Here is a 25,506-nt window from a genome sequence, read left to right on the forward strand (position 1 = left end):
TATTCATGAGAGAGACCGAGAGAGAAGCAGGCTCCCTGTGGGGAGCCCGATGCAGGAGGGGGGAGGGGACTCGGGGACCCCAGGATCACGCCCTGAGCCCAAGGCAGACGCTCCACCGCCGCCGAGCCCGCAGGTGCCCCATCAGGTCCTGTTTTCATTCCGTGTTTTGCCGCAGGCAGATGCTCCCTGGGTGTCTCTGTGAAGGGAAATCCTTGCACCGCACTGGGGGGGGGGGGGCTGTCTTCCACCAAACGACTGGTCACTCCACAGCCTCCTATGTGTGTCACAGGCCCTGCAGAAATGTCTGTGCACCAGATGTTTCACGGGCGACCCCGTCCTCCACGAGGCACGGTTGGGGATCCAGAATCACTGTTGTGCTTTGCTGTTTTCAGCCTGGAGGGAGGTCCACCTGCCTGTCCCTTGAGCCACGGCAGGGGGGCGGGGGGGCCCTCTCTGAAGCTTTCCTCTCCCCTTTCTTCTTCGCACAGGAAGCCTATGTGATGGCCAGTGTGGACAATCCCCACGTGTGCCGCCTCCTGGGCATCTGCCTGACGTCCACGGTGCAGCTCATCACGCAGCTCATGCCCTTTGGCTGCCTCCTGGACTATGTCCGCGAGCACAAGGACAACATCGGCTCCCAGCACCTGCTCAACTGGTGTGTGCAGATTGCAAAGGTAAGTGGAGAGGCGCGCGGGCCCTGAAAGTAGGGCAGGTACTTCGCTTGCTGCTCCCCTGCCCCCTCCCCCGGGGTGACGCGGTCGTTCGCGGGCGCCCCAATGCAAGGCAGCAAGGGGGAGAAATAAAGACAGCCGGAAAGTGGACAGGGGGGGCTCCGTCCTGGGAGAGCTAGACTTGTGCGCGCGTGGGGCCCGTACACACAGCGTACGTTTTATTTTGGATCCAGTTGAATTGATTGCCTTCTGCATCAAATGGGGGCCTGTCCCCCTGCGTGCTGAGAATCTAATTGTTCGGCTACATCGAGGCAATATTTGCTTTATTAGGTGCTTATAGTGTGGCCTGGTGCTAGGGTCATTTCTCTGGGGTTCTCGTGGGTGAATTTTAGGGTAGTTGAGGGTAGAGGAGGAGCTGTGGCTTCCACCCCGTCAGGCCTGGATACCAAGGCGAGCAAGGGGGCTGAGACTGGGCGAGGAACATCCAGAGGACAGTGGGGCTGTGCCGACAGGGCAGGTGCTGGGTGCCCGCCCCCGACCTGGCCCCCCGCAATAACAGGCTCATTCCAGGGCGAGAGGCGGCTGACAATGCAGACAGTGGACAGGTGGCCCAGCAGCAGGCTGGGTGTTAGCTCCTCACGGGGTCCCCAGAGGACTTTTACTCTCGTGCCAAGCCTCTCCCTCGGGATGCCGGCACCGCAGCGATTGTTGGCAACCCAGATGGCTGAGTCCTGTGTTCCCCTCGGTTGGCGTGAGGCAGGTTAGTGGGCAGGCCCGTCTCAGCGTGGGCGTCCTTGCGGCCGGCCCCTCCGCAGCGAGCCGGCGTGGAGGGCCGTGGAGGGGCCACGGCGGCCGCAAGCCTGACCACTGGGCCCTGCCCGGGGCCTGACCGCTCCCCGCCCCCCCCCCCCGGCTGTGCTGGTGGCCCAGTCGATCCAGCGCCGCGTGCTGTCCCTTCTCAGCCGCAGCCTCGGGGGGCTGCCCCCCGCCAGTCCCCGGTGTTCTTGTCCTTCTCGAAGCCGTAACCCTGGTCACAGAACAGGGGCCTGAGTCACTCAGCAGCGCTAGATAGTGGCCCTGGAAGAGGGTGTGTGTGCGCCTCTGACGCCGTGATTTCCTGAAAATGCTCGTGATTTCTGCGTGTGCCTGGATCCGCGTCCCAAGGCTGCCACGGGTTGCCACAGCCTGGTGGCTCACGACCGCAGCAAGCTGCCCACCCCCCGTCCTGGAGGTCAGTGCACAGCCAAGCCGGCCGGGCTGTGCCCACCTCCCCCCCGCCCCCCCGCCCCGCCCCCCACGTCCTTGCCTTTTCCTTTCTGGTGGCTCCGGCCACCCCCAGGCTCGAGGTCCCCCCCCACCCCGTCTCTTCCTCGGTCTTCACACAGCCTCCTTCTCTATGTCTGAGTCTAAATCGCCTTTTCCTTTCTCTTAAAAGACACCGGTCACCCTGAAATCCAGGATGCTTTCATCCTACATCATTACCTGGTTGCACCTGTTGCCCCCTGAGGTTATCCTGGTTGACATGAAACTCGGCCCGGTCCAGTCCGGAATAGGGGCTGGTCTGGGGGAGGAGGTGGTTAGCCCCAGGCAGGTTTTACTGAATCTGGAATAATTCCTGAAGATCTGCTCACCCCCTGACTCCTGAGCCCAGAAATTCTTTCCCCCGTACAGACAATACCGCCTTGCTTTGGTTGCTCTCTTTTCTTTCTAGCACATACTGCTGCCTGGGAAGATCTGGCTTATTTCCGTGTTCGCTTGAGTTTGTGCGCAGCTGCCCCAACTGGACGGTGAGCCCCGTGACACTGGTGTCCTGGCCCGTCCCCACCCTGGGCAGGGCCTCCCGAGCTCTGCACACCTGCAGCCAGCTTCCCCGGCCGAGGTGGTCAGCATCTCTCCTCTGCTTATGTCGTGTCAGTCCACCGCTCCACGAAAGTGACGCTCCTCGCGATGGGGCATGTAGCCCCCGCGACTTTGGTCCAGCCCAGAAGCGTGCTGGCAGTTCCAGCAGACGTGAGAGCCACATCCCACTTCTGTCGCTCGGTAACCACCTCTGGCAGGTGGCTGAGTCTTTTTTGTGCCTCATTCTTTGGCCCTAAACGAGGTTCCTCCCGGGTACGAGGGTGACACCAGGTAGCCTCTGAGGAGCACCTGCCACTGGTGCCGCGCGCACACGGTGCTCACTGGATGTTCCCTTTCTCCATTGCTTTCCCCGCATTTTGGCTCAATTAGGTTGGACTCGTGACTAAAAATCTAAGCTGAAACATTGTCTTAATCTAGTTCCGCATCAGCTTTCATTTATTAGAGCGGCATCAGGGTCCGGGTCCCCTCTCCTTCTGAGCTTTTTCTCTTCTCCTTTGCGACCTTACGTCTCAATCCGCCCGACCACTGGTGCCTACAAAGATGGGAATTTATTTTAACCCTAAAAGTCAGCTTCTGCAGGCGAGGTGGGAAAAAACACACGGACCTCAATATGCCAGTGGCCACGGCAAAGAAGAACCCGTCTGTGCCTCGGAGTCGCAGAAGTTCCCGAGTTGAGGGTCCAGGCCTGAAAGTTTTCCAGGGCAGTTCTCTAGATGGTTTCACTCACAACTGCAACCTGTTATTGAAATCCACTCTAGTGTCTCTTGCACTTTATTTCTCTTTACTTCACACTGAAAGCCTTCCAGATCGCGTCTCTTAGCTCTCCGGGGTAGATTTGCTTTCTAAGTCAGAGGAGAAACCCTTGGCTGCTGTATTTGAATCGCTGGAGTGATGGGGGGCCCGTCCTTGGAGGGAAGGGAAAGTAGTGGTTTCCTCGACCGTGAAGACAGAAATCTGCTCCTGGGTGAGTGGCTTTTTATCCTAGTGTCGAACAATTTCCTTTGTAAAAGTTGGAAGTGAGACTACCCAGAAACACTTAGTGGCTGACCAGAAACTGAACTCCTGGCGTTTTCAAAGTGGGATTTATTGACCCATAAATGTCCTGCATTGATTCACAAAGGCCTGGGCTCTCCTGGGAAGTTTTCTAAATATTGATGGAATGCTGGCCACTGTTACGCAAGTTTCTCATCCTGGCTGAACGGCTAAGAGGAGAAATTCTATCACCTGGGCAAAAGGAAAAGAGAAGAGAAGTGAGTGGGCGAGGGAGGAAGTCAGGATGGAGTCAGGAAGGGCCTGGAAAAGCAGAAGAGAGCTCCGGGCCCTCCTCGCCTTACAAGGTGACAGTGGATTCTGTTCTCCCATCTCGGGAGTTTCTGGAGACATTACCTGCTCCCCAGACAGAAAGATCCTGGCTTCCTAAGCTCCTGGCTCGTGGGACCCTGGGTAGCTCCCACATGCTGGGATTTCATTGCTTCAGGAAGTGTATCCGCTTTTTCTGGGTACATGAGCCAGCTAGTAAGTCCCAAACTATATCAGATGGCACAGTAATGTCATAAAACGTTCTAATCAGAAAGGTCCTATCATCCGATCGGCCTGTCACTTGGAAACACTGCTATTGTGCCAGCGTCTTCCCCTGAGACCATCCGTGCACATTATTACGACGTCCTGCCATCGATAAAGGCTCTCGAGACTGTGATTAATCTGACGGTTTCCCAAACCTTTGGGACAAAAGAGCTTGCTTATCACCTAACCCAGATCAAGGTCTCACAGAATTGAATTCTCAGGTAGTTGACGGAAAATGAGGATCCCTGCGATCGAGCCCTGGAGAGGCTTGGAGACAGATGGCAGGAGACCGAGGCTCTCTCTGACTACAACTGTATGTGCACCAAACGGTGTTTAAGATGGTCCAGGAGATACAGTTTAATAAGGACAAACCTAAAAATTGTCAGTTCGAAGGATTTATTTAAGTGCACAGAATTACTTGGTTTGGCCACCTGTGTTCCTTCCTGAGTGCCCTGCCGTGAAGCCCATGTTGACAGACTATACTGCAGTTGTAACAGATGAGCAGGGGGGTAATGAATGAATGAAAATCATGCCAGACAAGGAACTAGAAAAGGAGGTGAGGCTCACGATGCAGCCCAACGGTGCCGATTCACCGCCGGCCTCTGCTTCCATCCTCAGAAAGCAGGACTCATCGGAGCTAATTCCACCACCAAGCACGATCAACACCTAGGCAACGAGACAGCTCGGTGACAAAGCCAAACGGCAGATCCATTACCAGGCTTTTCAGTTACTTGGATTATTTTTTTAAATCTATTCTTAAATGGCCCATAAAAGATTACAGTGGAATTGAATCAACCTGAATGGTCCCTGTGCCGTATGTCATCAAAAAGCCAGAAGTTACCGTGGTATTAAAATATCAAGAGTATCAACTTTTAGGTATTTCATTTAGTGAACTCTTGGGCATTCATTTGCCAGTGTTAAGAATTGGGTGAAATACGCATGTAAAGAAGATGAAATTTCTTATCTCCCCAACTTATAAGCCAGTGAGGGAAACAGATCCACACAGCCAGCAGCGCTGTGGGGAGTGAGTGGTCAGAGCAGGAGAGCTGGGTACCTGGAGGCCCAGGCTCCCCAGGCCTCTGGGAAGGGCACACGGGGACCAGCAGGGGTCAGTTGGGGTGGAGGGGGGCTTGGTCTGTCAGCCAGGTGCCAGGTGCTGGGAGCCACCGGGGGTGGAGGAGGTGGGCAGGCAAGCCAGCCTATGTCTTAGCCTAGAGAGTTCTGTGCTGGAGATGTGAGGGAAAGGCCCTGCCCCATCCGTGAGAGGTGACCATCCGGGTGGCCAGGATGCAGAGTGGCTCGGTGCCTGAGAGATGCTGAGGGCTGCTCAGGGAGGGAGGGCTGGGGAGGACGAGCGGAGCCCCCAAGGGGTCCTGCAACCCCACACAAGGAGACAGCATCACCACGAAAGCAAAGGGTTCTTCTCGGGAATCTATTTGTGATCAGACTCTGGAGGGGGGGGGGTGGCTGGAGTCCAGGCAAGGTGGGCTAGCGACCTCATTCAAGCTCACAGCCAATGGATGGGGAAGGGGGGGCACCTGGCATTTAGAAGGAAACCCTGACAATCACCAGCCCCTGTGGAAGACGCTCGCCGGGCCCCATCCTGCGTGCTGCGTGGATTAACTTACTTAACCATATGGTTAGCCCGCTTTACATACCGGGAAACTGAGGCACGGGGGTGTTTAAGTAAACTTGCCAGGCTCTTGAGCTAGTAAGTAGCACAAATCAGGATTGGACCCCAGGCAGCCTGGCTCCCAAGTCCACACTCTTGGTGAGCCTGGCTGCCCCCTCACAGGAGGGTGTTGGTGCCGCACGAGCTGTCTGGGATCGGGAATTCTGATACTTTTGTGCCTCTTGCGAAGGCAGGAGCCCGGGGGGGGGGGGGGAGCCTACTATTGATTTAGCTCTGCCCAAACCATCTGCGGGCCCCCCACTCCCTGCTTGGTGCCACTGCTGTCTTCACGAAGTCAGGGCTCCCCCCCCCACTCCTCCCCATGGCGGTTTATGAAACAGAACAGAGAGGGATCCCATTGCAGCCTCTCACCCTGGCCTCCTCCCAAGAGTTGTAGGACGCTGCAGCCCTCCGGAAAACGGAGACTGTGAACGTCAGAGCCAGCCACCCCCAGGCCTTTCTTCTTCGTGGATGTTGTGCCAGAAAGATCTTTGGTATCTGTGTGAGGCACATCCCTGTGCTTCTCTCTTTTGCAACTTTGAGGTGCTCTTCAGATTCCCTTCGGACCTTTTAAAGTCCATCCGTCCTAGCTGTCCTGGAGTAAGTAACAGAAATAAATACGTTGATTTAAATTAAAGCCATGATCTTGCAGAGGAATCAGGAAATGAGCTTCCCAGGAGGCCCTGGTGCTGCTTCCTGTGGTGTCTCCGCCTAGAGGGGCTCTTATCAGGCTCTTATCTTTGCAAACTGGTTAAAATATAACTTTGCTGGGCACTGAGATGGCCTTTTAAACTGCCTCTGTGGTGTGGGACAGAGACTGATGAACAGGGTTTTATCTAAGCTCAAATGAGCCTAATCCTGCCGCCCCCAGATCCTCTCTGATTTAAACCCCTCTGGCTGATTAGCTGTGTGCTCCCCAGATGTAAAGGGCTCTTTCCCAAGCCGTCCCTGAAGACTGATATTCTCCAAAAACGTCACAGTGTATTAAAGTTGTCCTTTACAGACCCAAGGGGTGGAAGTGGGGCTCAGGTCAATTTATTAGGTTTACATAATGACATGGACTCAGTGGCACACAACCGAGGTGCTGGGCTGTGGGGTCTTTTGCTTATTTGGAGTTTCTATTGACACCTCAAGCAGCCTTTGGGCCAGCAGGCAAGTTGCGCTTGGAGGCCCCAGCAGGAAGCGAGGGCCCCCATGGTGGTCTTAAGGCCTCCGAGCACTTGGTCTGACCAGCCTCCGGCCTCGCGATGGCTCTCAAGGCTGATGCCAGGGCTCCAGCTCCAGAGGGGGCTTCTTAGAAGATGTGTTGGAAACGCCTGGCACATCATCATTGCTCAAAACAGTCACTTGCTACATCACTCCCTCATTCATTCATTCGTTCATTCATTTTTCAACACTTTGGTGAAAATGTATCCGGTGTGCAGGTTGTGGGGTGTTGAGATAAAAGAGGCCGAATGATACGTTTGAGATGGTAGTTAAACGAGGCTGGAAATTCCCTCTGAATTTCACCCTTTGTGAACTCAGAAAACACAAATTTGAAATAAAGCAGAAGGGATAGGGCAAGGTTGACTGGTTCCCACGTGTCCCGGACTTATCTGTCCCTATTACTCTGTGGATGTGCCTCCACAGTGCCTACTCCCGAGGACGTCCTTGGGAAATGGCTGAGGAAGCAGGGCCAGCGACACAGGGTGGAAGGAAGAAGAGAAAAACGGGTGCGAGAGAGAGAGAGAGAGAGAGAGAGAGAGAGAGAGAGAAATTGAAGGAAAGAGAGCAAATGAGCTAATACAGCCTGGAATGCAGATGTTGCGCCTAACCAGGCAAGAGGCCAAGCACAATTAACCCGTTTTGAATGGGTAAGAGTGCACCGTGTTTAATAAATAGAGGCCTTACCCTTTTATAGGAGACAGGAGGATTGAGCAGGGCCCCAGGAAGCAAAGGAGAAGCGGAAGCTCATGAATGGAGCCCCCTGTGAAGGGCCATGGGGGGAGGTGACGGGGAGTAGGAAGTCGGTCCTCTGTTTGGAGGAGTTCTCTCGGCTTCTGCTCCTTCCCTCTCAGCTCCCCACATGCCATTCCTAAATAATAATCCCTAATTTGGAAGTGCTGTGCCAGAGGGAACCTGCTAGTTTCCTCTTGAGTAGACGTGAGCCCTGCTAACCATATTTTGCAGCATCTGAGGGATCTTAGAAGGGGAACGCTGAAATCGAACAGCATCTTAAACATTCAGGAACTTTCTGGATAATCCAGGGGAGAAGAGAGACGTGGGAATCAATCATCTGAGTCCAAGGAAAGAAAAAGAAAGACCTCCAACATAGCCCCCACAGGCTAATTCTCGGTGGCATCTTCCTGAGATCCTAGTTTCCTCCGATGGGTAGTTTTGCTCCAGAAAGAAAGAGAGCTTCTGATTTCACCTCGCTACGAATTTTCACCTAATAGCTCCGCGAAAGGAAGCAGAGAATTTACCAGGAAATTTGGGACTCCGTCCTCACCCACAGGTTCTCCCTGCAGTTCCCTAACGTGGCGATCCCTCCAGAGCTACAGAAAAGCTGGGGAGTAAAGCAGCGTGGGTGAAGCCCACGTGTTTGCATCTCTGTGCCTGTCTTTACTGGAGAGCGCCTGAGGGTCCGCCGTAAAGGACGTTGGAAGCGTGGTCCACGCCTCTGGCTGGAGAGAGAGGGACATTGGTGAGTTAGTGCCAGAGAATGTGGTACAGACGTAAGACGTCTGCAGAACTGAACGGCTTCTCCGGCCTGCCAGCCTGGCCCTGCACGGAGGTGGAGCCGCCAAGCTCATGTCAACAGGTCGGAGCTTGGTAGGGTCCCAGGGAGCCTGGCTGAGCTGGGCAGGCGTGGAGCAAGCAGGAGTAGAGGCCAGAAAGGCCCTGCCAGCAGGAAGCGCTCATGACGGTCACCAAGAAAGCTGTGGGCAAGGACCCGAGTCGAGGGGAGGATACTTCTGGGGGTGCACACATCAGGCACTGCCCTGGGTGCTTCTCGGGTATTGTCTCTCTCTCTCTCGCTCTCTCTCTCTCTCTCTCTCTCTCTCTCTCTCAGCAGTGGTTCTGATTGCAACCGAGTCGGGGAGGCGACTGAAGAGGGGGTAGGAAGTGCCACCTTATAAAAGGAAATTCAGTATCCATGTGATTTCAAATTTTAAAAAGGGGGGGGAATCCCTGGGTGGCTCAGTGGTTTAGCATCTGCCTTCAGCTCAGGGCATGATCCTGGAGACCCAGGATCGAGTCCCACGTCGGGCTCCCTGCACAGAGCCTGCTTCTCCCTCTGCCTGTGTCTCTGCTTCTCTGTGTGTGTGTGTCTCATGAATGAATAAATAAAATCTTAAAAAAAAAAAACCTTCTCCGTTGGTAGCAGCTCAGGTCGGTGGCCCAGAGGAGCATGAGGGCAGTGTGGCCTCCCAGCGCTGAGAAGCCCGGGAGCGGCCTTGCCTTCCCTGCTCTGCAGGTCAGCCAAGTGCAAGGAGGTGACACGGGGCAGGGGCGCGGCGGCCACGGTCCACACCAGCTTCCAGCCAGCTCTCAGCCCATCAGCAGACGTCTTGCTCTGTCCTCGCCCTCGAATACTTGGTTCATCTGGGTTTAAACCTTGAGCAACTGGTTGGAGAAAAGTTAACAAATCAGCAGCGCATTGTCTCTTCATGGATGTGTTGGTCCATCTATTCAGGGGATAGTTAGTGGTGATCCCAAGGGGCGAGTTGCGGGGTCCCTGACGGGGACAGCTAGGACCCGGTGTGAACAGGACATGGGCCCCCCGAGCGGGGGCCGCTCCGGGCGGCCCAGGCAGCGCTGCCTGGCCCCGGTGGTCGCGGCGGCCCCTCACTGCGCGGCCCCGTGTTGCAGGGCATGAACTACCTGGAAGACCGGCGCTTGGTGCACCGCGACCTGGCGGCCAGGAACGTCCTGGTGAAGACCCCGCAGCACGTCAAGATCACAGATTTCGGGCTGGCCAAACTGCTGGGTGCCGAGGAGAAAGAGTACCACGCGGAAGGAGGCAAAGTAAGAAGCCGACCTGTGGGGCGGCGACATAGGGGACGTTCTCAGAACAGCCTGGGTGAGGTCACGGCAGCCGCCGCCGACCCCTGGGTCTGTCCAGGGCCGACTTCAGAGGAGCTGCTCTGAAAGCAGGATTTGCTGGGAGAGTGAGGATAGAAGTTTCTATCGTGTCCAGAGTCCAGAGCCAATAAACATGAGCTGAGCTCCATGGTCGGGTGACCGTGAGCCAAGGTTAGGTGTCAGCCTCCCCCCCAGGACCCAGCAGCCTTCAGAAGAGCAGCTGGAAGTGTCACGGCTAATTTGGCAGCACAGGGCTTTTGAGGACGTCTCAGAAAGACTGACAGCTCCCTGTGCTGTTCCTGGAGCTCCCGAGAGTCTCTGGCTCCTGTAGGATTGGGCCCCTCTTCCCAGATGGGGTCCTCCGGGGGCCGCTCTTCCAGCACTGAGGGGTGCAGGTCCCCCCTTAGGCCCTCCGGTTGCTCTGAATCACCTCTTAAGTTTCACTGTGACCTGTATGGCTCCAGGCAGCTGGCTCTGCAACACCCGTAAGCGTGGGGCGGCTAGGACCACAGGGCGCCCCCAGCCCCCAGCAGGTGCACCCAGTTCACCAGAACGGCCCACGCCCCAGAGGCCCTCAGCTGAGACCTTCATGAAGCCACCCCTGAGACCCAACAGAATAGCCCTGTTTCCTCTCAGATTTAAAACTGGCCCCTCTTGCTGGGAGGGAGCACTAGTGCTGGGGTATCAGGGCGGGGTGGCCTGGCCTCCCCACGTTTGTCACTTGTCATGTGTTGCAACGTGATTTAATTTCTTGCAGCGGAGGGAAGCTAATAGGTGTCTTACTACTTTCTCTCTCATCATTCCAAGGTGCCTATCAAGTGGATGGCTTTAGAATCGATTTTACACCGAATTTATACCCACCAAAGCGATGTGTGGAGCTACGGTGAGTCAAAGTCTTGATGCTAATGAATGTGTACTGAGGAGAAGCCGCCTTGCGGTGTTTGTTGACTTGCGTTACATGCTCTGTCAGCCGCGTGCTTTCTTCCGAGGCAATGACTCATAACAGCGTGGTAGCCGCTGTCTAGGATGCGAAGAAAACACGACCAAGGAAATTGAGTGCAGCTCGCATCCTGCATGTCACCGGGGGGATCAGTGAGCTTGTCACGAGGGGGTAAGGGAGGGCAAGAGAGCTCGGACTTAGGAAATGTCCGTACCTGCGACATCAAACCAAACCTGACCTCTTGCCTTGGATTTGACGTGAACCAAAGGGAGGTGACAAATGAGGTCTCATGGGGAAGAGTTTCCAGGTAGAGACATGGGGTCTTGTGATGGACTAACTCAGCGGCTCTCGTTTGACCCAGTGCATGGGGGTCTTTGTGTGTCAGAGAGGATGGCTTGACGAGAGTGCGCTGTGAGGAGGTGTCTGTGGGAGAAAAGAATAAGCCAGGGAAAGAGTTCTTGCTTGCAGCTCTAGTGAGAGCATCTCGTCAGGACGGGTTCTGCTTCCCCCTCCACATCCCACCTGGCCCTGCACAGGCCTGCGCCCCTCCTCTCAGACACGCCTTTGCCGTCCTTGCCACGCTGGCTTTGCACAAAGGATGCCCTGAGCCTACAGAGGCCTCAGCATTTGGGGCCCCTGGGTGGCTCGGCGGTTGAGCGTCTGCCTTCAGCTCAGGGCGTGATCCCGGGGTTCCGGGATCGAGTCCCGCATCGGGCTCCCCTCAAGGAGCCTGCCTGTGTCTTGTCTCTCTCTCACTCTCTGTGTCTCTCATGAACAAGTAAATAAAACCTTAAAAACAAAAAAAAAAAAAAAAAAAGAAAGAAAATTCACCATTTAAGAACGTCTCATCAGCACATTTTCACTGACGGCCACGTGAGGTCCTTGCACCTGTTCACAGTGGGCCCTCCTGAGCCCAGCAATCTGCTGGAAGGCTACCAAGTAGCTCATCCAAGACACTTGATCTGTGAATTGTCAGTCTGTTCCCACTACTAAAGCAACCAGGCTAACGGGGAGGGTCCACCCCCACCTCCATAGAAATGGGTATTTGGGGCGAGCGATATTGAAACAACGTTCCACGAGGAATTTGGTTATTATCACAAAAACAGCATCCACTTAGTATTTTTTTTTTATAACATCCCTAAGTTCCTAAGACTCTCAGTGTGTGTTGATTGCAGGGATCTTTGTCCTTCTGCTAGACTGCAAGCCCCACAGAGACAGAGATCTTTGTGAGTTAACAAGCCACCTGCAATTAATGAACGAGATAAGGAACTAAAGCTAGTCTCGTGCCTTGTTAGTTCAGTCATTTTTAAGATAGTTCTACTCCCCAAGAGGGATAAAATGACACGCTTCCTATCCCATCCAGAGGCATCAACGTCGTCACCTCCCTCCCTCGGTGATGATGCCACCAAAGGACCTCCTGGCGGGTCTTCTCTCTTCCTGTTCTGCACACATTCATCTATTCTCCAGAAAACAGGCAAAAAAATATTTTTTAAACTATAGCAGACTTTTAATTCTCTGCTTAACAGCCCCCTTTGGTTTTCCAACCACGGTGGGTAAGATCACAACCGGGCTGGCCCCTCCTGCCTTTCCAGGATCCCATGGCTGCGTTTCCCTCCTGGGCTGCGTGCTGCGGCCGGCGGGGGCCAGCTCACAGGCAGTCCACGGTTGGTCCACTTGTTGCATAAAGGAAAACACTCTTAAACTCTGTGCCTTAATACCTGTGAATGATTACGGGCATTATCAGAAAGCCGGCCTCGCTGCCGTGGTCCGAGGTGTTTCATTTCAGTGGAAACGGGGTTGCCAGTGATTATAATCTGCCATCCTTGGCAGGACGCTGGAATTATTGAAACCACAGACCTCAAGTTTCAGTTTAAAAAATAAATCCAATCGGGGCACCTGGGTGGCGCAGTCAGTTATAGCGTCCTACTCTTGATGTCAGCTCAGGTCATGATCTCGAGTCCCTCGTCAGGCTCCACGCTCAGCACAGTGTCTGCTGAGAGAGTCTCTCTCTCCCTCTGCCCCTCGCCCTGCTCGCTTGTGCACGTGCACGCTCTCGCTCTCTCTCTCTCTCTCAAATAAATAAATAGATGAATAAGTAAATAAATATCTTTAAAGCAAATCCTATTACTCCACTCTCTAGTCTCCAGTCAAGACAAAATATTTTATTTTTTTATTTTTTTAAGACAAATATTTTAATAAATTAGGAAGCTATGCGTTCCACTTAGGAGTTGAAAAGAAAGAGAACTCATCCACATTCCGGGCCCACCCAAAAGCCACAACCAGCTATGCGTACGACTTTCTCACCATTTGTTCCAAAACCTGAAAAGCTTTCCTTCCCACAGGAATTCTTTGCTCATGCTTAAACATAACATTTAAGCCTCGTTACATGAGAATTAATTGACTTCATGGATCTGGAAATGAGATTTTATTATTCTCTTTTTTTTTTTTTATCAAGTCCATATTGGCACTGTGGTGAGGAAGGAAGAGGAATCTATTTTCTTGCCCCTGGACCATTCTTTCCTTCATTTTTCAATCTTGCATGTTCTAGGGGCACCCAGGTGGCTCAGCAGTTGGGCGTCTGCCTTCGGCTCAGAGCGTGATCCCAGGGTCCCAGGATCGAATCCTGCAGGGAGCCTGCTTCTCCCTCTGCCTGTGTCTCTGCCTCTCTCCCCTCTCTGTGTTGCTCATGAATAAATAAATAAATAAAATCTTTTTTATTTTTTTTCTAAGATTTATTTATTTATTTATGATAGACATAGAGAGAGAAAGAGGCAGAGACACAGGAGGAGGGAGAAGCAGGCTTCACGCCGGGAGCCCAACACGGGACTCGATCCCGGGACTCCAGGATCGTGCCCTGGGCCAAAGGCAGGTGCTAAACCGCTGAGCCACCCAGGGATCCCAAATAAAGTCTTTTTTAAAGAAAATCTTGCATGCTCTATATTCAGGTCACTCAGTTCTGGGATGGCCTCTGGGTAATCCATGCAGACCTGAGGTAATATGTATCTAGAGGCCAACTCTCCAGAAAATGGATCAGCAGACCAGCTGGAGATCAGGGAACCTGCCAGGATCCTGTGTGTGACCCCCCCCAGCTCAGTCCCACCGGAGTCATCTTAGCGTCACCCCAGTGTACCCTCGCTGTCCAGGTTTCTAGAGCAGAGATTTTCGTCAAGAGAGGCACAGAGATGCAAGGATCCTTGGTCTGGAAAAACACCCAATTCTAGGACTACTGCTTTGATTTCTTTTTCTTTTTTTTTTTATCATAACGATTGATTTTTGAAATAAAAGGGGTGGGGTTTCTAGGTTTACTAAAAGGAACGTAGGGTTTTTCGGTTTCTAATTTTTATTATTATTTAAAAATGTGCAGCGTGGAACCTTGGGGGCGGCCTCCATCTTCCGTAGATACAAGTCGCTTAGGGCAGGTGTCCGAATGGGCCACGTCATTACAATGGTTGTGTTGTCATGGTGCCGTCGCTAAAGTCGTTCTGCCTGCAGGCCACTTATGTTTGCCTGGCACTGCCTGAACGGCGCAGCCCCATCGTCTTGTTTGATCTGCACAACGATCCCATAAGACAAGATGATTATCCCACTTTACAGGAAGGTACCGTGAGGCTTCCAGCATCAAGCACATTGCCCAAAGCCGCCGAAACAAAGGTTCCTAAAGATTAGAGACATTTACAAGGTGGTGTGGTTTTTTATCGATTCATAAAACAGACTGCTTCACCCTCTCAGGCGTCACCGTGTGGGAGCTGATGACCTTCGGGTCCAAGCCTTACGACGGTATCCCCGCAAGTGAGATCTCCACCATCCTGGAGAAGGGAGAGCGCCTCCCGCAGCCGCCCATATGCACCATCGATGTCTACATGATCATGGTCAAGTGTGAGTGATGCTGTGGCCGTCTCCTCTGGCCTGGCCTGTCGTGGGCACCTGGAGTGCCTTGTTGTGCCCTGAGAGGTTGCTGCTGCCCTTAGCAAAAGATCGAGACCTTTGATCCCCTAAAGAGACGTTGTCAGAGTCTTTACAGCAGGCCCTGAAGTCCAGAAACGTCTGTAAATATCCTCTCCCGACATTCCTCAGGAAGCGCTTGCTTGACCCATTGAGCCCCGTGACCTGGCATGTGCCCATGTTTGCCAGCAAATAAATAACATCAAATTCCTCCATAAGCCATGACACCAAAATATTCTGTTCTCTGGGTTGCTCAACAAGAAAGGCGCTGTACGTTTTGAAGCCTGTAACCAGAGAGACTGAATGTTTTTAAATGCCTAACAGTGAGTAAGCGCAGGAGGCCGATTGAATCAACAATTTCTGCCCCGACCTCAGCCTTTCAAGTAGTAGATCTACGTGGGGGCCTTTCTCAGGGTAGCAAGTAAGCATTTTAACTTAAGTCAGAGCGCGGAGCCTGCTTGGTGCTATCCGTCCCCAGAGGCACACATTCACAGGCTCAGGAGACGACGTTCCACGTGTGACGAGCACGGACACGACAGGGTGGCGTGGGGCCTAGACGGGGCCAAGTTCATGTAAATACTAATAATGCCTTTCTGAACTTGAGGCCCCAGGGCTAACCTCCTTTAACTTCCTTGCTTTGGGCTGAGGAAGCTGGGATCCAGAGAGGTTACGTGATCCGTCTAAGGTCACATAGCAGTCTGTCCTAAAATAGCTTGACCTCCTGCTGATAACAAATAAATGTGAGCCCTCGAGAGAGACAAGGATTTCCACTGTTCCTCCGGCTTGCTTAATCCAGACTTAGATCGTTGTGTGATCAAACGTGCTGGTGAATAACAAGTGTCCGAAGGAAGGCACTGGAACACTTGGGTGCGTGGCTACTGAGGATGTAAGGCGGTGAAAGCATCGCAGTGTGGAGTTCCCAAACCCCGAGGGTCTTAAAGAAAGTCCCCAACTTTCCCTAAATTGAATCAGGCTTGCAGCTTGCAAGACCGCTAAGCGCGTATCGATGAAAGTGAATGTCCAGTGAGGATTTGGCCGGGGAGCCCACACACCGGGGTCCCACGGTCTTAGCGATTTGCAAATAGTGAGGCATCCATGGCTGTCCCATCACGTAGGGTGGTGATGCCAGAGCCCCGGCCCCAGGAAGAGCGGGCGTAGAGAACGAGAGGCGGTTCCCGTCATTCTGATGCAAGTATTTTGTGTCATCATGGTCTTTAAACTGTGATCAGCGCCAGGGTGGCGAGATGTCTAGATGTCTAGCACACGGGTTCGGTTTCTGCATCACGTACTTTCCCCAAAGGCTCTTGCCATAAATGCTTCCTTGAAGCAATGTCATCTTTAGCGTGTCTTTCGGGGTCTGATCGCACCGTGTCCCTCATTCCCTCCACAGGCTGGATGATAGATGCAGACAGTCGCCCAAAATTCCGTGAGTTGATCATCGAATTCTCCAAAATGGCCCGAGACCCGCAGCGCTACCTTGTCATCCAGGTACGGGATGAGTCCGAGCTCCCCCTGGGACAAGTCCCTCTGACGTGCATCACATGTCGCCGTGCTCCGCAGTGTGTGGGGTCCCCTTCCCTGTCTCCCAGGGCCCGTCCTTAAACCCTTGACATGTTAGAGCGAGCCTTGGTGAAGGCCGCACGCCCTGTAAACGGAGTGGAGTTCATTTGTGGGCCCCCCCCCCAAACCCATTGGCCATTCCTGCCTGAACTCTAGCGTCCAGACACACTCAGGTCCGTGTGGCCTCTTCCATCGCGGCTAGCCCGAGCCTCGCCTCCGTCTGAGGGAGAAGCAGGGCTTCGGTGTCAGCAAACCTGGCGTCAAGGCCCTGAGTCTCCACTTACCACTTGAGGCCAACGAAACCAAACCCACAGGGCTGTGTTAATTAAGTCAGTGAAATAATGTTTGCAAAGTACATCACATGGCACCTAAAGATTCTGCTTAGCGACTCCAGTGCACGTGTTGGGGGGCGGCTCCCACACACCTCCAAGCAAGCAGTTCTGACACCTGCTGGGGTCTCTCCCCTCATCCCCATGTGCTCACTGACCCGGAAGCTGTCTGAACCCAGTCCTTTTGGGGATTTATGGAGTCTTCATTACATAGGCCTTATTGATTAGATCAGTGGCCAGTGGTGATTGATTGATTCAACCTCGCCCATTCCAGGACATCACAGGGTGTGATGGACTTGAATGTTTCAACCCCCTAATCTCTGGGTTGGTTACCCTGGCAACCATGGGTTAGTTAGTTAGTTACCAATTTACTGTGGGTTGGTTGGTTACGAACTTAGGGCTGGTCCTAAAGCCGCTCATGAGCGGAACCAAGACGCCTTTGCTGCCCCCATCACTTAGGAGCCTCCAAGGTTTCAGAGCTCTGTGCCAGGAATAGGGACAAATTTCTTATTATAAACCAGAATATCGCAGCAGCTAACAACCCTGTACCCACTCAGTAAATGCCGCTCCTTCGTCCCTTCCTTCTTCCTCTTCAGCTGTCTCTGTTTCCTTTAGGGGCTTTTAAACATCCAAGAATTTTTAATGTTTTGCCGTCACATTGGGGAGGGAAGGAAGCAGCTGTACCTCAGGGAACCAGGGTGATTTTATTATAACCAAATTGCAAGACAAACAGGCAGTTTCCGCAGAAGTGGAATAGCCAAGAAGTGGAACAGCATCTCTCTGGGCCTTACCAATTGTCTCAAAATCTCTGCACCAGGGAGATGAGAGGATGCATTTGCCAAGCCCTACAGACTCCAATTTTTACCGCGCCCTGATGGACGAGGAGGACATGGAGGATGTTGTGGATGCTGACGAGTACCTCATCCCCCAGCAGGGCTTCTTCCACAGCCCCTCCACTTCCCGGACCCCCCTCCTAAGTTCTCTGGTATGAAACGTCGCTTCTTCTCAAGCTGGGTCTGCGCATTTTCGGGGATGGTTTGGAGGAAATGATGCCCACCTAGTGGAACTTAGCATAGAGACAGAGAAGTAAATGTTAACCCAATGGTCAGGCCAGAGTCAGAAAGAATCAGTCAAGTGTATTAGCCATTTGATGGCCTTGCTCGCCACAACTGGATCATAATAATCCTTTTAGGGCTACTAAGGACCAGAATTAAATCAGAACTACACCTAGTTGTTTTCTGAAGCTAATGGGTCAAGACAAAATGAAGCACTTGAATTAGCTCCACTCTGTGAGACCCCACCGCCCGCATTCGGTGGGCACGGGTGAGACTATGCAAGCGTACGGTCAACGACGTCCGTTCTTTTTTCAGAGCGCCACCAGCAACAGTTCCACCGTGGCTTGCATCGACCGAAATGGGGTATGTACGAACAGCTACGAAGCCAGAATTAGGAACAGCTCCGGATCAGGGCTCTGTTAGATACAGAAAATGCCTCTCTTACCCCAGCTAGCCTTGATGTGCCTTCCGTTCTTGCCTGTGTGGTTTCCCTGACCCCTACCCCCAAGGCCAGCAGTTAGCATCACTAGCCGCAGTGCTGTTCAAAATGCGATTGGTGGATCTTGGCTGCAGCAGCATCACCGGGCAGTTTGTTAGAAATGCAAACCGCCGAGCCGCCGACCCAGACCTACTAAAGGAGGAATGCTGGGGGCAGAGCCCAGCCATCCGTGTTGAGCGAGCCTTCCAGGTGATACCGATGCTTGGTATGAAGCCTTAAGCTAGACCCATGCTTAGCAATAGAGAAGCCACTGGCCACATGTGTCTATTTTTTTTTAAGATTTTATTTATTTATTCATGAGAGACACAGAAGGAGAGAGAGGCAGAGACAGGCAGAGGGAGAAGCAGGCTCCATGCAGGGAGCCCGATGTGAGACTCGATCCCGGGTCTCCAGGATCAGGCCCTGGGCCGAAGGTGGCACCAAACCCCTGAGCCACCCAGGGTTGCCCTGCATGTGTCTATTTAAATTGCTGACCGTGGGGAAGAGCACAGGTTATAGAACATTCCTGTCATCGCAGAAAGCTCTGCTGCACGGCACTGACCAGTTCTTGCCGCTTGCCCTGTGGTCTGTGGGCCAGAAGCATGGGCCTCCCCTGGGGGCTTGCTGGAAACGCAGTGTCCCAGGCCCTGTCTCAGACCCTACTGAATCAGTATCTGCGGTTTAACAACATCTCAGGTGATTTTTAAACTGAAGCCTGAGCAGCACCGACTAGAGTAACCTTGCCTTATTGCTCCCCCTCAGACCTGTCCCCTCAAAGAAGACAGCTTCTTGCAGCGGTACAGCTCAGACCCCACTGGCACCTTGACGGAGGACAACATAGATGACACTTTCCTCCCAGCACCCGGTGAGTGGCTCACCCTGGAGAGGGTCACACTCCTCAGCCTCCCCGTCCAGCCGGTGCCCAGGCCGCTGGCTTCCTTCAAGCTAATCCAGGAGTGGAGACGGTGGCAAGTTTGCAGACACAATATAGGGAGTAAGAGGCGGAGAAATACAAAACCACGGAGCATGCGTGCGGCTCTTTGTGTTGAGTTCAAGTCACGTCCAGCCGGGAGGCGTGTGATTTTAGAACCAGTTTGCAGATTTTCTAGAATTGGAAGCAAACATCAAAGATGTGTGTGTGGGCGAGCGAGTATGCGTGGGTGTGACTGTGTGTGCGTCAGTGAGTTTATGAGCGTGCGCGTGTGTATGTGAGACAGATTCGATCCCAGCTCCGTTCTTGGCCTCTGAACCATGTGTTTTCCTAATCTCAGCGTTATAAGCCCCAGACGTCCATACCTGTGTGCACACGTACATCTCAAGGCAGGCTCTCCTTCTGAGAACTTTAAATTGGCAAGAGATAAATGTGCCCATTGCTTTGAGAAATAGAGAAAAGAACGCAATGTATCTTGCGGCAACAGCAAGGTAGTCACCTTCCCAGGCGTCCCTGCCCTCAGCTGCCTCCTGGAAGAGCATTGACAGGGTCCCGATCATACAGTGGAATCCTGCTTGGGCTGATGCTTCGCTGGTTGCTTCACCTGTGATTTCTTTTCAATTTCAGAATACATAAACCAGTCTGTTCCCAAAAGGCCTGCGGGTTCTGTCCAGAATCCCGTCTATCACAATCAGCCTCTAAATCCAGCTCCTGCCAGAGACCCTCACTACCAAAATCCCCACAGCAACGCAGTGGACAACCCTGAGTATCTCAACACCCACCCCACCTGCGTCAACAGTGTCCTCGACGGGCCCAGCCTCTGGACCCAGGAGGCCAACCACCAAATCAGCCTGGACAACCCTGACTACCAGCAGGACTTCTTTCCCAAGGAAGCCAAGTCCAATGGCATTTTTAAGGGCCCTGCAGCTGAAAATGCAGACTACCTGAGGGTAGCGCCACCAAGCAGTGAGTTTATTGGAGCGTGACCACGGAGGATAGCCTTGGCCATAAGAGTCTCAGATGTTTCAGCCCCCTGGGACCCAGTCGTGGCAGCTGCTCCAGTGCTGATAACCTGCCCACATTAACTCTTGGACCTGTTGACTGGTTTGGCCCTATTTGCTCCAATGGACTCATCTTTCACCCAGGATGTGCCCGCTACGTGGATGTACTTTGGGAAGAGTTACTGGGACATTCCTTTGTCTTCAAACTGTGAGGCCTCCACAAAAAGGAATCCAGCAAGAATATTGTCTATTTGGGCAGAAGTTCACCTTCCGATGAGGTATATTTGATTAAAAAAAAAAAACTGTAAAAGGAATTTTATTGCTTGGGGACCCTTAAGGCAATTTTAATTGTCATCGTTGATTTTATTTCTCATGGGCTTTTCCAATGGGGAAGAAGCTTGCTCATAGCACTTGCTGCACTGAGTTGATCCAGGCTCAACTGTGACCAAGAAGCAAGGGTCAGTCTTCCAGCTAACCTTTGATTCCACTGACTCTGCTTCAAGACTCTCCCACTGCAAGACAATTAAAAAAAAAAAAAAAAAAAAAAAAAAAAAAAACAACTCTAGGAGTACTCAGAGTCCTAAGTAGGACGGATTGATACTGTAGCAAATCATAGCAGGTACAAGAGGATAAGCCACTTTGAACCCTTCCTGATTGGAGAAGAAATGCAGGCGTAGACTTCTTCTTCAGACTTCTTTTTATATAAATTTCTTCATGGTACTTACTCTCTATCGGTCGACCAGTGTTTTCTAGTTTTAAGTATCGGACCTAATTTTCCATTCCAGCATGCTTTCCCCGTCAGTGTAGACGAGACGGTACATCAAACCGTAACCTGGACCAGCTCCTGTTTGGTCGGCGTTCAGACCTATAGCCTTTAACCAAGATGGAACAGTACTGCAAAAGGTCGCACCAGCCATGGCTCCCAGATTTGAGTCTCGCAGGAAATACGTCAAGTCCTTCGGGGGTTGGGGAGTGGGCCCATATCGGCCCAGTGCAGAAGCGATGCTCCTCCTAGAGCCCACTCAGTCTCCCACCCGCCCCCACCCGCCCCCACGTGGCCAAATTAGGCCACTTATGGGAAATAATTTTTATTTTACTTTAGAAGTTTTTTACTCCAAGGGTACTTTGTTTTCCCCCCTTTCTGGTAAGCTGCCCCCAAAGCCCCTCTTCGCCCTTTGTGGATGAAAGGATCCAGGCTCTTGGGGCCCACCCTACAGGAACTTACAGCCCTCACCCCGGGGGCACATGTTACAGGTGGAATGAAAGTGGTAAATATGAAATCGGAGTTTGACAGTGATGATGATGATGCCTTAACAACATCAACAGGGAGTTTTTTTCCCTGCCATTGGAAGATCTGGCTCATTTAGGACACCACGTGCGTCCTGGCAACGTGTGATGGGTTCACGACAGTCCTTTGTACCCACAGGTCTTCAACACTCTTTGTCAGTATCCAGTTTTTCAAGGAAAAAAATGTTTCAGACAGTATTTTCGGCCTCCGGATGTCTTCAGCCATACGCACGTATGAGATTTTCCTTTGGCCGGTCAAGTATTTCTTGACTCTCAGATCGGGGCCCTACTGTTTTGTTACCACAATACGAATTTTGTCCCCCTGGAAGTATAAACTCTATTTGATTTAATTCCACTTTGTCTTCAGAGACTCGTAAGCACCCATACCAGCCCAGCGTAAGCACGGAAGGTATAAAAACAAGGAACACCTAATCCCCGAGTCCAAGAAATTCACAATTTAGCAAAGGAAGTTGACTTGACTCATAAATACAAACCGTAAAACAATACAACAGATGCTAGGTGAGGCAGGTCGGCCAGGCACATGGCAGGAAAGAGTGGATCCCGCCTGGTGGATCTGGAAGGCTCATGGGGGGAGGGGGGGGCGGCGTTGGGCCAAGCAGGAAAGCTTGACCAAGCAAGCACCTGCCAGAGGGACCCCTAGTAAAGTGGGAGGAAGCCTGCATTAGTTCATCTTAACGTACTGTCCCGTGCAGCCCAGGACCATCTCGCCCCACGGCCCTACATGAGGTCCCTCCCTGGGAATTGGAAAATGATCAGTGAGAAGATGAAACATTCCTAAGTATCTAAACTTTTGTGCCATTGTCAGTAAGCCACGTTGGTTGTTGCTTCGCCTCAGCACACAGGCCTTTTAGGGAGACGTCTATTCGGCCCAGGGAAACAGAAGGATGCGTATTTTGTTGCCACTTATGCGTCAAGAAGCAAGTGAACCGATGAGGGAGAGCAACCATATGTCAGTCCAACTGTAGCAGTTAAATCCTAGTATTTTTGTAATTTGCAATATTTTACTATAACATAATAAAACAGCAAAAACTATTCGAGCTCTTTCTCCTTTGTATTTCAGTTTTCCTGCACAAAATCTAGTTGCTAGATCCTCTTAATCGTAAGACTGTGTTTTCCCAAAAGGTCCCCACTGTGGCTGTCCGGGGAGGGACAGGGGGGCTCGTAGAGGCCTCAGAGCCTGAGGCAGGGACCCCCGCCATCCCTGTGGGCAGACGCCCAGAGGGCCCCTCACCCCCACCCAGAGCACCAGAGTTTCTATTTCGTGGCCCTGGTTGGCCAGAGTTCAAAGCTTATATCCCTTCTCTTCCATTCGTCCTTGTTGACACCAGGTCCTAAGACCCCACAGAGAGCCTGTTCCCTCCTAGTTCCCGGACACGTCCCCCACGGCCCCACCTCTGGCCTGGCCCTTGGCAACACTTCAGGGGAAAGTAGGCGTCGGAAGCTGAAGCTTGCAGCAGGCCAGGGCCCTCACACAGGCCTCACAGAAGCTCCGGTCCTGGCACTCCTCCTCTATGAGAAGCGCTCTTGTCACCCCATGAAGGGAAAAAGTTGCATCTTCCAAATTCTAGATTTGCTGAGTCCCCGTTGTGACTGATTTTATACCCAGGAGCCCTGAGGCGGGGGCATCACGTCGCGTTCCAGTTGATGACAGGTCTTGGATGTCGGTTGGAAGGTCTTAACTGGGGACTTCAGCTCTCCCCCCCACCCAAACTGTAGACATAAGTGAACCGTGACCTGCACAAGCAGAAAGAGCACCAGTTCTCAAGCTTGGCTGCCCCTGGGGCTCTCCTGAGGTCCAGCCTAAAAGATTTTTTTTTTTTTTAAGATCTTACTTGTTTAGTCATGAGAGACACAGACAAAGGCAGAGACACAGGCAGAGGGAGAAACAGGCTCCATGCGGGGATCCCAATGCGGGACTCGATCCTGGGGACATGCCCTGAGCCCAAGGTATACGGTCAACCGCTGAGCCCCCCAGGGGCCCACCAACATGAAGGATTCTGATTTAATTTGTCCCTCGGCTGGTGGCATCCTGCTCACCTGTTGCACCCCCCAGGCCTCGGGTTACAGGAGCAGAGGTGAAGCTGTCGGGCCACAGCGACTGGCAGTTCTCGTCCCCCTGCCAGGCAGAGTCACCAGGTGTGCTCAGAAGGAAGGGGCAGGGGCCCCGTGGGCCAGTATTATCAGACTCTTGGGGGCTCCCCATGTGATCCTATTGGGCAAGCAGCGTTGAAACCCTCCTGCCGGGATCCCTGGGTGGCGCGGCAGTTTGGCGCCTGCCTTTGGCCTAGGGCACGATCCTGGAGACCCGGGATCGAATCCCACGTCGGGTTCCTGGTGCATGGAGCCTGCTTCTCCCTCTGCCTGTGTCTCTGCCTCTCTTTCTCTCTCTGTGTGACTATCATAAATAAATAATTTAAAATAAAAAAAATTAAAAAAAAAAAAAGAAACCCTCCTGCCTAAGGTGACCTGCAGGTGCCTGCAACAGGCCCCCCAGTCGGGGGCAGAGTAGAGAAGCCTGGCTCAGGAGAGGGCCCGGAGGTGGCGGACAGGGCAATGCGCAGTCCTTAAAATTCTTAAAATTCCCGAGACTTGGCTACTAGTAACCATTCCCAAGCCTCTAATTCTCTGTCACCAGCAGCTGATCCTGAAAGTGCCAGATTCCCACACCGGAGCCTTGATAAAGCCCTGCAACGGTTTGCATTTTCTAAGAAGTTAGAAAAAAATGGGTCGCATCCACAGTGAATGAGGTGCTCGCTGGAAGTGACAGCTGGCGAAATTGCCCTTAACGTCTACTTTGCATTTCTTTCTTTTGCTAAGTGCACGTTTTTATTACAACATAATGATCTGTTTATATCTCCTTGCCTAGAGCTGTAAAACCTTACTGAAAAGAAATCCCTGCTTCCAGCACCAGCCGCACCTGCCACCCCAGGGGCAAACTTTTTATGCTACGAAGAAGCACACGTTCAGATAGGATTTTTAAATGTCAATCTATTTTTGTAACTTTTTTTTTTTTTTGAGGGATATTACCCTCTCGGGTAGCGCTGAACTTTGTAAAGGGTGTTTTTTTTTAGAAAAACTCATTTTTTCTACTGAAGTTTAGAAAGGCAAATAGAATCAAAAGGCGAAACTGAAGTCTTTGTTTAAAGGGACTTAGTTGAAGCAAGAGAAGTCTGTCTTGTAAAAAGACACGACCTCACTGCAGGGCTAAGGTAGGTTGTTGTCCTAATACAGAAGAGAGCCACCCTTTTTTATATTTGTAAAATGAGAAAAGGTAAAAAGCACACATGGCTTAGTCTTGCTCTGAAGCAGGTTTTGTTAAGTTTGCAGCAACGTTGCAGGAAAAGAAGGACTTCACCTTAAACGCAGATGCATCCGCATGCGACCCTGGACATGATTCCCAGGATGATCCTGTCAGTGTGGAGGGGGAAAAAGCAATAATAGAGCACTTTGCTGGCTTATATACTAATCTGTCTTTGATACACATTATTTTTATATTTACAGTTCCTATGCGTTTACCAATAGACTAGAAATACCTGCAGACCCTAATGATGGTCAGCGTGTTTTAAGAACTTGGTAACTCAGTACGTTAATAAAGTCCAGGTTTCTACGTGTGACGTGCCCCCACCCCACCCCATCCCAGAAAAGGTGTCCTCAGCCCTGGCTGCAGAGTGCAACCCCCTGGGCGTGGGGGGCGTTGAAACTAGTGAGGCCCAGCTGCACCTCAGACTGATTATACACCTCTTTCTGGGTGAACTCCAGGCATTTGTACTTCTGAAAGCTCCCTAAGGTCATTCTGATGTCCAGCCACGGCTGAGAACCCCCAGCCTCGGGGGCCTGGGCTTGCAGGCAAATTCTGCAGGCGCAGGCACCAGCAGATCTCGCTCAGTACCCGTGCCTAGGGGACAGGAACATGCCCGGATGGAGGGTCCCTGACAGGCTGCCCAAGCACTGGAGGGGGAAGGTCTAACCGACTGATGGGAAGCAATACAGAACAGGTACCTTTTTTTTTTTTTTCCATTTCTTCTATTAAAAGGGGACTGGCAGTAAAATAGAGACAGCGAGCATTCTTGCTGCTTGTGCAACCGACTCGGTGCCCCGCCCGTAGTAACCGGGTGACCTTCATTTCCTGGG

General features: G+C 52.4%; 1 protein-coding gene across 2 annotated transcripts in view; it reads left to right on the forward strand.

The window, feature by feature from the left end:
* Positions 1–22,407, forward strand: part of EGFR (epidermal growth factor receptor) — a 198,767-nt gene extending 176,360 nt beyond the window's left edge. For both annotated transcript variants that reach the window (XM_055300828.1, XM_055300829.1), the window contains exons 20-28: positions 489–674; positions 9,619–9,774; positions 10,639–10,714; positions 14,501–14,647; positions 16,104–16,201; positions 17,420–17,587; positions 17,973–18,020; positions 18,898–19,000; positions 19,694–22,407. In XM_055300828.1, coding sequence (XP_055156803.1) covers positions 489–674; positions 9,619–9,774; positions 10,639–10,714; positions 14,501–14,647; positions 16,104–16,201; positions 17,420–17,587; positions 17,973–18,020; positions 18,898–19,000; positions 19,694–20,052 — 1,341 coding nt within the window. In that variant the 3' untranslated portion in view covers positions 20,053–22,407. The remainder of the gene's footprint in view (positions 1–488; positions 675–9,618; positions 9,775–10,638; positions 10,715–14,500; positions 14,648–16,103; positions 16,202–17,419; positions 17,588–17,972; positions 18,021–18,897; positions 19,001–19,693) is intronic.
* The last annotated feature ends 3,099 nt before the right edge of the window (positions 22,408–25,506 follow it).

The sequence above is a fragment of the Nyctereutes procyonoides genome, unplaced genomic scaffold (assembly GCF_905146905.1).
Source record: "Nyctereutes procyonoides isolate TBG_1078 unplaced genomic scaffold, NYPRO_anot_genome, whole genome shotgun sequence".
Taxonomy (NCBI): domain Eukaryota; kingdom Metazoa; phylum Chordata; class Mammalia; order Carnivora; family Canidae; genus Nyctereutes; species Nyctereutes procyonoides.